The 11,807-nt window shown below is 43.3% G+C and overlaps 1 protein-coding gene across 3 annotated transcripts in view; it reads right to left on the reverse strand.

The window, feature by feature from the left end:
• The window catches only part of Kon (chondroitin sulfate proteoglycan 4-like protein), a 52,251-nt gene extending 40,881 nt beyond the window's left edge, over window positions 1-11,370 (reverse strand). The window contains exons 1-2 of one of the 3 annotated variants that reach the window (XM_077419777.1): window positions 10,745-11,370; window positions 6,062-6,783 (exon numbers count right to left, since the gene is read on the reverse strand). In XM_077419777.1, the coding sequence (XP_077275903.1) occupies window positions 6,062-6,164 (103 nt within the window). In that variant the 5' untranslated portion in view covers window positions 6,165-6,783; window positions 10,745-11,370. Of the gene's footprint in view, window positions 1-6,061; window positions 6,784-10,161 lie in introns of all 3 variants that reach the window. The other 2 variants (XM_077419776.1, XM_077419778.1) reach the window with 2 other exon arrangements.
• Between the last annotated feature and the right edge of the window lie 437 nt (window positions 11,371-11,807).

Below are 11,807 nucleotides of genomic sequence, written 5' to 3' on the forward strand. Positions count from 1 at the left end.
ATTTCATATATATTTATCGTACCGCGCCCCGTAAGCAGCGGTAAATAAGTAAATAAGCTGCGACGACTACGAAGATAAACAACAAACTAGCACGATTTTGCAAATCTTATAAGGTTCGCGACAGTTTTCTAAACTCCATTCATTTATTCCCAAAGACAAATATTAGTTTTTCAACTATATCCAATTTCCGTGACGTAATAAGAGAAGGATTAATTAGAGTCTAAGTATGGTTTTAAATGATAATTTATAGTAATTTTAAGTTATATCACCAAGATAAAAAGTAAAAATGCACAAAATGGACTTAACTTTTAACTGACCTACACGATTTCTACAACTTGGAAATCTATTATATCTGCATCACTTGGAAAATTATTTCATTTCCGCATAAATTCACGTAATGCATTATCATTCGCAACATAAGTGTAATATATTATTCTGCACGACGGTAAATTTTTTTCCACGACATTAATAGACGTAATAAAAGTTTTATTTCCGCGTGAAATTGTTTTCCTGCATTCACATCAACTGTCGTTCACATATGTCAAAATAGTCATCGTGTCGAAACAAAAGAACGATATTTCCAAATAAACGCACTCTTGGATAGTTCAAAGCTTTTTTTTTTTATTTATTGGTATGTTTAAACCGCGGGGCAGAGATGAAAAATGTCACTTTAGATTGACATGTTTAGTAACCGGATAGCGAATGAAAATGGATGGTTCCGACGATCTAAAAGCGCAGAGAGAGAAAGAGAGAGATTATAGAGATGCACCCGACGCGATTATTAATCGCAATACTTCGAGTCGCTCGAGCTACTTCATTAACAAAAGCGGCAGAAGTGGACCTGACGGCAGGTTGATGAATGGATCGTCAAAGTTCCTCCGGAGTCTCCCGGGTGTTTCTGCGGACTTAGACATCGTTTTACAGCGGTACAAATCTACAAATATCGCTTTTGCGGACCGAATAAAAAGTGATAAATAGAGGAATCCGCGGTTTGGTCCGCAAAGTTCTCGCTGATCTCCCAGCAGGGGCACTCAGGCTATTACGGTCATAAAATATTCTCGATTAGCGAGGGCACGTTTCTCAGCGCGAGCGCGAGCGTAAAAGAAACGCATCGATGCTTTGACTGAGCCGATGAATGACCCGGCTTCAACCGCTTCAAACGAGCAATAGAGAAAATCCTGTATCTCGCGCGGCGCGTCGTCTATAGACACATATAAAGGAATGAACAAAGTTGCCAAGGGTTCCCACTCCCCCCCCCCCGGCAAATGATCTAAAAACGCGTTCAAGTACGTGGAATAACTGCACGGGCCATTAAGTACGAAGAATCTCTCTCTCTCTCTCTCTCTCTCTCTCTCTCTCTCTCTCTCTCTCTCTCTCTCTCTCTCTCCCCCCCTCCCTCCCCCCATCTATCTATCTATCTATCCTTCTCTCTTCTCCTAACCACCTCTTTCTCGGTTAGCTCGGTGCATAGAAACATTAACGTCGACCGCGAATCGATCCTATGGATATTGCCCCCGGTGTTTTGCAGTTCATTGCATTTACCGCAGCTTACTCTATTCACGTTATCCACGAATCGCAATATTTGCGTACGTTCAAAGGGATGTAGAAGTGTTGATACTCGTCAACCCTCTTATACAACTCACCAAGCACGTACTTGAAGCCTCGAGCGTTTCTCGCTCACAGACAAGTTAATATTTGCAAAAATGTTAACTTGAGTACTGAATAACATGGGAATTCTAAAAGCAAATTCCTCAAAAAAGATTATTTTGAAAAAGCTTCTAAAAGTTTCCAATAAATTCCATTTAACTTTCCCGAGCAGTTACGTTTATAAAACTGTCACTTTTCAAATGTGTAATTCACAGATGCAATTAAAAAGTTTATAATTATAACTTAAATAAATAAAGAAAAAATTATAAACGATTCAGAAGGTAGGTATCCTGATGCTTATAATAAATGATAGATACGTAATCTTTGTATAATAAGCAAGTTTTATGTTTTGAGATTATCGCGCATGTTTCACACACACTGATCGCAATCGTAATAAATTTGAAATATACGTTTGACAACTGTCCATATGTGGATTGTTATTCAAATCGTGCACCCGATACGTATATCCGTCTATATGTTCGCCACCCGTAATTACGATTCTCGGCGGCTGTATATATAAATCGAAAATACGCATTCGATTGTTATTCGATGGGTTATTTATTTTATATAGAATTACTAAAAATCGAGATTCGCTTTTGCAGTACAAAATAGCGGGATTGTTACGTAAAAGAGATCGAGTTAATCATGCGAATACACATCCGCTAGCGTTCCGCGATGTTTCATGGATTTCGGTCACAAAGAGGAATTTATTTTACAGTAGAAAATTAAATAATAAATTGAAACTTGCTGACTCGTACGTACGTACGTACGTACGTACGTAGAGTGTATTACGTAGTTATTTCGCGAACAGTTTATCTTTGGCACAACATCGAAATATCATTTTGCACATTCGCGTAGATGACGGATTAGTCGAAATAAAAAATTGCGCGTCTCGGGCCGCGTCGCGCTTTTTAGCACAAGTGGATCTTGTTATCGTTGGATCATTTTTTTTTAGTCCTAGTCATATAAACGACGTAGCTAATAGTTAATCCGTAACAGTTAGACTATAATGCATCCGCAACTGTACGGACCATTATATAATTAAAGACTAAAGCATCGGTCTTTCATAATTTCATTCTTTCGAATATATCTCAGATTGAATTTTCCACGTTTTCCTATTGATTATACTGATTGCCTCGAATTTAACTAAATACACCGACTGACCGGTATTTCGGTATAAACCCGAATAATTACATAGGATAAAATCGGATCGTATTGTGAAATACGAGCGTTTTCAAGCGAGCGTTTTACAGCTTTTACATAATTGTATTTTTCTTTACAAGCCGTACAGATTTTCTTACGGTTACATCCGTAAGCGTAATTGGCCGGTGGTTTTCGAGAAAAAGTATACAGTGCATTAACGCGTAATGGTAGTCGCGGTAACTCGCGATGTGACTGGCAAATGGAAACGTTCTCGTAAGGTTTCATGGAAACTGCCGGGTATTCCGTTCCCCTGCTGATTCTTTCAATGGATATCGAGAGTTGCACGCAAAAATAAAAATTAGCATGTTACGAAGCGACCATTCTCAATTAGCCATCAATACTCAATTGCCGTCTATATTGTGAAAGTAATTGCAGATAAAAACTACGATATTATATATACAAGGTGCAGCATTTAAATTGAGATATTTAAATATATTTGAAAAGAAAGCATAAAAAAAATGCACCCCGACGAAATAACGTATAGACGAAACTGCGGGTATGATATTTGTCTCCCTAAGCAATCAATCAATTGCAATCCGGAATTATTTAGCATTAAATAAAGTCTTAAATGGATCGAACTATATGGTTTTTTAGACTTTTGACGATTATGCAATCACCGTAACTAACTGAACACTTACAAAAGTGCTTAAACTCTTGTTGGTTATCTTATTGCAAAAATATTTTATTGCATTGTAGTACGCACTTTTTTAGCATCTTTGCGCGATATAAAACCGCATGACTGGCACGCAAAAAATACACGGTCGATGCGACGTGGCCGCGTAACAACAGTGAATTTCTCTCTTTCTTTCTCTCTCTCTCTCTCTCTCTCTCTCTCTCTCTCTCTCTCTCTCTCTCTCTCTCTCTCTCTCTTTCTTTCTCTCTCTCTCTCTCTCTCTCTCTGGATGCGCATGTTTTTCGTGAAAATATGTATCCAGTCGGAACTGCCGGAACGTATAAAAACAAATGCGCGATATGCCGCGATATGCCATGCGCGACGCACCGCGATATGATGTCTCGCACGCGCCACACGTACAGATTAATCCGACAAACGGATAACTGATTAGCGAGCAATAGGTATCACGAACTCATTTTGTTTCGGGGCATACACTCCGCGAAAAATGTAATTCCGTGTGTTACATGCCGCCGATTATGTCCCTCAGCTATATTTACGGCACAGTGTTATTTACCGTTACGTTTCGTGAAAATTGTTTGGCCCGAGAGTTTTACATTTAATTACGTACAGACAAACCACGAAACACTCGTTCAATCGTTTCGAAAGCTGTACACATGTATAAGTATAACGACAACTGACAAAAATTCTACAAATTGCAACACGAATTAACACAACGAGTGGATGTGTCGAGTATATACAGGTTTTATTGGTACGGAAATATGCGACACACGATGTATTGATTGTTACAAGCATCCCGGCAAAAGGATTTTTTTTTTTTTTTTTTTTTTTAGTTTGATGCGGGAGTATGAACAATTTTCTGTTTGAACTTGCACCGTACGCATGAGTATCGCGATCCTGACCGCTTGTTAAATTAAGATCGATCTGCTAAGGCACCGGAAAGGACGGTTCCATAAAAACTAATGGTGCATCGATTACACATTTCGATTATCCGGTTTATTCGGACGAAGCATTAAGCCATGTACATCGAGCATTGCGCAACGATAACGGACACACCGGTATTATGTACACGAGTGCACTTCGATATATATATTGTAACGGCGTATGATTTAGTAGCAAGTTATTACTTCAACGTGATTTCCGCGTTCGATTATTGCAAATTGGGCAAATTTAATTAGCGAATCTGAAAACCGTTCACTTCCCATTCTTCCCGTTTGCCCGATTTTCCCGTGGAGCGTGTACTGTATTGCAAAATGTTAAAAAATGTATTTTCAATTTTGACCTTATAATTCCATTTTTAATGTTACAACCGATAAAACGCATTATGCTACATTGTGTTTTACGTTATTAACTCAAGAGAGTTAACTCTCTTTACGTCTCTCTTTCAAAGATACAGTCTATTTGTATTAAGTTATGTGCAGTTATGCATAGATATAATTTCGAAGAATTTTAAATAATTTATTTCGCAAAATTACAAAATAATATTTCCTTACCTCCGCAATATAATTGCGTATAACCGACTATTCCTCCCACAAAATGTCTCACGCCTCGGTATAACGAAGGGCATAATGCAAATATTTAATAGTATGCGCGAAACTTTGGGATAATAAAGAGAGGAAACGCATAGAAATAGCATATTCGGGTCAATCTTAAAGTTATTATAAAATATCAAAAATGTTGAATTTGATAGTATGTCATAATATGTTTCTATAAAAAACATTAAACATCGAATTAAATTTCTTCTTAATAAGAGAAAGGCTAAAGAGCCAATAGTAAACATGTAATTGTTTGTATAAATGCTAGAATTATAAGAAAATCTAAAACTGTTAAAGGTCCCTTTCGACGATTTAAAAAATTAATGAAATTTAAGGTTTAAAATTTTAATTTTGAAATTTTAATTAAAGGGAATAAAAGGAATGGCTTTTGAATTATTTAAAGCCGTTAAGAATATTGGTTCGAAGTAAGTCAATTAAGTGTTCTTTATACCTTCCAATTTTTTATAATTTTAATTCCCAGCTCTTTTCTTTCTTATACTATTGTATATTGAGAAGAGCTTTTTAATTATTCTATAAATTTGTATTATTGCAGTTGTCGAAGAGCGGTCGAAGACTTTCGACCATATTCGCCGACTATTCGCGGATTAAGGGTTAAGAGACTTGCGCGCGGTGCTCCCGATATAATCGTTCGCGCGGGGGTGTTTACGAAGGGACGCCACGCCGGGTTATTAAAAGCGCCCAGCTCTGTATGTATATGTGCGCGGCGACCATTAAACCGCTCCCGCTATAAGTAAATTCGCGGGAACTACTCATGCCGGCGGCTATAAAAGTTAATCTTCGCCACTCTTTCTCGCGCTCGGCGCTATTCTCGCGTCTCATCGCCCTTCGTCCGACGTTGGACGATGCGGAAAGCGAAATCCGTATTTCTTTCGACGCTACCGGCCTCCGCGGCGGCCGGGGGGTAGATAGATAGCGAGACTATAGCGGCGGGCGCGTAAGCGAGAGGATAAGGACGAAGGGAAAGGGGAAGGGGGCGGGCTACGGTAAGCAAAGGGAGGTCGCGAGTCGCGACGCTGTGTCTTACCTTTTTCGTCCGTTTGGCAGTAACCCAACAGAGAGGCTGTTACCGCTAAGAACATTAGCAGTTCCATGTCGGTGAGGAACGCTGGCCTTTTCCTGATGTGCATCTTCTTTTATTCAAGCCAACCCCGTTCCTGTCCACCACCTCCCGCAGACTCCCCGCAGACTAGCGCGCACTTTCTCTACCACTTCCACGGGGGTGAAAGGCAGGCAGGCACCGGTCTCTGACGAACGACCTCACGGACCGGCTCTTAAGGGATATCGATTTCACGTGACGGGGGTTACAAAACGCTATTTACGGGGCAGAGCGGGCTAAGATTCGAACGTACTTTTCCCATTCATTTCTTGCTCGTATGTCTTCCCCGTCACGCGCATCGCGGAATCCTTCCCTTATTTCTCGCTTCGCCGCGGGAACGCGTTCGACGTCAACGAAAGAATCACGACGACGGTCTCGAATTGAGACGCTTCTCGCGGACGCTTTATCGATCGTAGATCGGGGCGCGCGGCGCATCCGTAGGGACGTTAACGGCTGATTTAGTGGAAAAGTGTAAAACCGCCGAGTGCTCCCACGTACGTGGTCGTCGTTCTCGCGGGCTGACGTATCTCTCAGGATGCGGCGCGAACGGCGCGAGAGCTGGCATCTCGTTGCACGGTATTCCCTTCGGTCTCCCGGTCTCCCGGTCTGCCGCCGCACCGCCGCCGCCGCCGCCGCCGATTCGCTCGAATCTGAAAGAACAGCGGCGCACAGCTGCAAAACGATCCGGTACGTATACGGATTTCTCGGTGAAATGGTGCACCCCGTACCGCGCTAACGCCGCGCAGTTTACGGGCACGTACACGCGCTTGTTGCTGAAAACTCGCACTCGCGAAAACTCGAGTCAAAGCATTGAACACCGTGAAGCAGGTGTGTTACACCTCCGGGAGTTTTCAAGCAAAGAGAAAAATGTTTTATTAAAAGCAACGTTTTAATAACAAAAACGCGATAGAATAGTTTAGTACAATTAATCCGTGGTCTATAAAGCATTATTTCAAACTGGTATTAATACGTTTGTTACCTTTCTTATATTTAAAGCAAATAAAGTGAACTAAATAAGCTTTATTAAATTCTTGAAAAAAATTGATGGATATTGAAAACTTTCGTGACGATTATTAATACGAGCAAGTTTCAGAAATTTATGAAAATTCGTTCTGTATACATTAATCCTTCGAAACTTCTGCTTTGTAGAATCTTTTCAGTGTTGGATATGCTAAGAAAATTGGATGCAAAAGGCTCCTCGAAATTTTCTCTCGGTTATGGCAGTGAGCGATTATTTTATTGTTTTATATTTGTTTTAGCGATGTAAATATGTAGACGGTTATGAGAGTTTTTGCCAAAGATTTTTTCCGAAGAATTATTTTCAGGATGAAAAAGCAGCAACGTGCCGCGTGACGCTATTGTTTGAAAGCATCATAATCTCAGTGAGCCCTGGTGCAAAAAGCAATAAACGTAAAGCTAATATTTTTCGACCAAGATATTTGCGAGCCCGTTATAACGGCGGAATTAATACACTCGCAAATGACTTTTAAAAATATATCGGCGGAAATATCAATAAAATAGCCGTTCGAAGATACGTCTCGAACAATTTACAAAACTTATTCTCGACAATACGTGTGATAAATAAATCTCGCTACAGTGTGATTGGGATACCGCAGCTGTTTCGGAAATATTCATAATGCAGCAGGCAGAGCGAGATTCGGAGTAAACGTATTCTTGATAATCCAAGCGATATAATCATCAACGAGAGAAGCTCCATTTCAGTCAATCGCGTATGTGCGCGAATTATACAAGAACGAATTTCACATACGTCGGTTGTCATCTAAAATAATTATTCCCCGTCAAGGGCGAGAGAGAAAGAGAGAGAGAGAGAGATGCGTTATTGCCACTCGTTCCCGCAACCACGAAAATTACCGTGGTTGAAATTAAAACCACTTGAAACCCCACGTTCGTGCGCGTCCGTGAGGAAGCGGTATGGCCCGGAAGGCGGTATTTTTCCGCGGTGCGCGAAAGCCCCCTTGCATTCCAAATGTGCGAACGCTTAGCTTCCGCGCGATAAGAAGTTTTCCGCGTTAGGGTAAAAGAGAGACTTTCACACTGCGAATCTAAACATTTAAAACGACTCTGTGCCAGCCCACAACTTGGCACTCTCTTTCCTCTCGCCCTGCCATTGGTTTACTTCGGGAGTTTCTCATGAGAAATAGAGAGAGAGAGAGAGAGAGAGAGAGAGAGAGAGAGAGAGAGAGAGAGAGAGAGAGAGAGAGAGACAGCTTCGAGAGGACTTCTCTAGCGTCTCGGCTTCTGCGAATCTCATTTACAGTGACCGACATTCGACACGGTCAACGATCCTCGAGTAGCGGACGACGACGAAATAGAGAGACAGAAAAAAGAAGAAAAGGCAGAAGCACAAGACGAGCAAAAAGGCAACCGACACGCTCGACATGCACACGGGCCATATTTTTCGTCCTCTCGCTGCCGCCTCCTCCTCCTCCTCCTCCTCTTCCCCATCCTCCTCTTTCTCCCGTGTGCACACTCGTTCTCTACACCGTCGATCGTCTCGACACAACACCCCTACATCGCGGGAAAAAGCGCACACCGTAGCCGATTGTTCCTATACAACGGACGAGGGCAAAACAAACCACCCCCGACTGCAACCCCTATTTCCAGCCGTCACGCTGGAACGAGACTTCGAACGCTCATCCATAACGCAACCCGTGTTAACTCGTTCTTGCGAAACGCGTCGAGGTAGCAAACTGCACGCTTTCGTTCGAAAGATACACGAATGATCCGTCGTTTTGTCGAATCTGGCTTTCCATATATCTATGCGATATCGCTCCTTTTTTTCTCATCTCCCGTTTGTTTCTCCTACAGACATGACCGCGCGTGGAATCGGCAACGGTTTTACCGCGTATAATTGTCGCTGTGAAGAAGGGGCGTTGGGCGAAATTCACGGAAATGGTGTCACCGTTCGTGCGATGTGAGACGAGCGTACATACATGCATACATACATATTGTATGTATACCTGTACACACAAAATATATGCGTACGCGGACATATATCGGGCTTGTAGAAAGCTGCTTAATCTCGCGGCGAATTCACTTGAAATAATCGAGGAGAGTGAGGTACATCTCGGTAATTTTCAGTACTCCTACTCTCCGCTTCGGCGTGCGATTAAACGGGCTTTGGGCTATCACGGTAGAACGGATAATGTTTTTACCATGCATACTTCCTGTTTTTACGCGGCGTTGAAGAGGGTCACGACGACGACTGGTCGAGAGAGACCTGTCGCAATGATACGATACTCTCGTTCAATAGAAACATACATACACGCGTGGTCGCGTACACCCGCGTACACGTGCGTATACTTAACGCGTTTTTGGAGCATATATGTGAACGCACCACTCGCACATGCACGCGCGGAGTGCCGAAAGAAAATCGCGGCATCCGCATGCGGATGGATAGGAGAATAATAGAAAAGAAGAGCTTTCGCTAAAGATTGAAATTAATAATGCTTTGCGATTAGATCTCTTTAAGTTAGGTCAAGTTAGATCAAGTTAGATTCCTTGTGATTTTGTTTGTCGTGGCTTTTGACACGAAAACAAACATATTTTGACAATTGAAATCTGAGATGAAGAAGAACATCATTTCTAAATTTCTTAAAAGAATGATACATCAACCTTGAAATAGGGATACTGTACGTTTATCGTCAATATACGTACCGCGTTAAATGGTTTGATAATCCTGAAAAATAACGTTTTATCTCGACTAGCGCATCCCTCTCCCACGGTTATCCCGCTTCGATCTCACCGAGAACGGCGGGATTTTCATCGTATTTGCGAGACGAATGGCACGATACATCCTGACATCTTTTCGCATTTCGTATAGCTGCGAAGCGGATAATATTTTTATCGCGTCTCTCCGACTGCCGCGTTACCTTAGCGCAATCTGTACGAGAGGACGAAGGCGGTGCAGCGACGATACGATGCATTCTTTTAATAAAGCACGCGCATAACACACATACAACAACGGTCGGCTGTCAAGGCGACAAGTATATAGGGATCGAACGCACCGCGAATTTCGGTCAAGATGAGAGTGGACAAAGCCTCGGCGTAGAGCGAGCACTTGGAGCGTCAGCACCCTGGGTATACCCGAGAGAAGACGAGAGGACGACGAGAGAAAAGGAGGACGTGGACGCGAAGGTGGCCAGAATTTGCGTCCGTGGACCGTGACCGCTCGTATATAGCCTCCCAGTTGGCGAGAAAGCCGAGGACCCGTGTAATGGCTCACGTAGGTGAACCCGTGCACGCGGCTGAAATTTAAACTACCACCACCACCACCACCAGCACACCACCACCATCATCACCGACATCAGGAACCACTACTACCACACTAGGAGAGTGCACCCACCGGCATAAGCATCCACACTACTGCCGCCACTGCCACCGGCGCGGCGTATCACCGCCACCCACCCTTCGTAGTAGAGAGAGGGAGTGTGAGCGAGCGAGAAAACGAATGGAGTGACAGGAATGAGAGGCGGAGTTGAGGGAGGCTAGCAACCCCCAGACTGGCGTCGCCGTCGTTTCGTCACCGGCCGTACTCTCGCGCGCATTCCGACCGAAAATTCGGCGAGTTCCTCTCGCGGCGAGAGTTACCTCCGTCGGCTGAGGATCGACGAGGACGTAACACGGCTTTACGGCCGTACGTCGCGTGCTCTGCGTGTACCAAAATGGTGAAGGTCGGCGCTGCCCGGCTCGTTTTCACTCGCGACTCTCGCGGTGGCGGATAAAGAGAGAAAGGGAGAGAGAGAGAGAGAGAGAGAGAGAGAGAGAGAGAGAGAGAGAGAGAGAGAGAGAGAGAGAGTGGGAAAGTGTGCGCGCGGGTGATAGAGGGAGCCGATCGTTTTCAGTCTGGTCCAGACGGAGAGAGGAGAGAACGGGAGGCTGATAAAAAGAGATACGCGTGTGTGTGTGGAGATATATAGGAGACGAAGAGAGTGGAGAGAGGACCTCGGCGCTTCGACCGGGCGCTCCTCGGCCCTCCTCTGCCGCACGACGACTGAATCTTCGGGGTGGACTGGGGAGGCTGCGCGCAGGGTCGACCCCGCTCGTTCCTGCACCCCTGGCCTGTCTACTTGCCTGTGCTTTGCTTGTACCGGCCAGTGGTGGCGGCGACGCGAACTACGGGGTGGATAGGAACGCTGTTTTAGGATTTCTCTTTGCGACGGCCACGCATTTTAGACCCTCGATGGGCAAACGATGATGAAGTTTGATGATAACGCCGTTATAAATATTAATAGCGCAGGATATGGGATGTTTAAACGCGTCAGGAGCGCCGGAACGCCGCTCGATATTCCCTTACCCCGTCGCGATTAATAAAGCATTTTGTCGTCAAACAATTAATCGCCTTGATTATCAAATGATCGAAATTTCATTCCTCATTGTTCTCCCTATTAATAAGTTAATTGCGCTCAATGAGCAATTAATCCTTTAATCTCGACCTTCAATCTCAATAATTATTCATGTCATATTGTACGTATCGATAGAAGATAAATATATGTTTTAAGCAGTAACGTGAGACTAACATTTAGAAGAGGGGGAACTTTGATTTACTTAGTTGAATCTTTTTTTATAGAACCACATTAATCTATGTTATTTGTTCTTCAAACAAAAATTGCGCCGGTGCGAAATGAAAACCGGTAGAACTTTTATTGACTGT

Source organism: Temnothorax americanus, unplaced genomic scaffold (assembly GCF_048541705.1).
Source record: "Temnothorax americanus isolate GAGA-0224 unplaced genomic scaffold, ASM4854170v1 Scaffold58, whole genome shotgun sequence".
Taxonomy (NCBI): domain Eukaryota; kingdom Metazoa; phylum Arthropoda; class Insecta; order Hymenoptera; family Formicidae; genus Temnothorax; species Temnothorax americanus.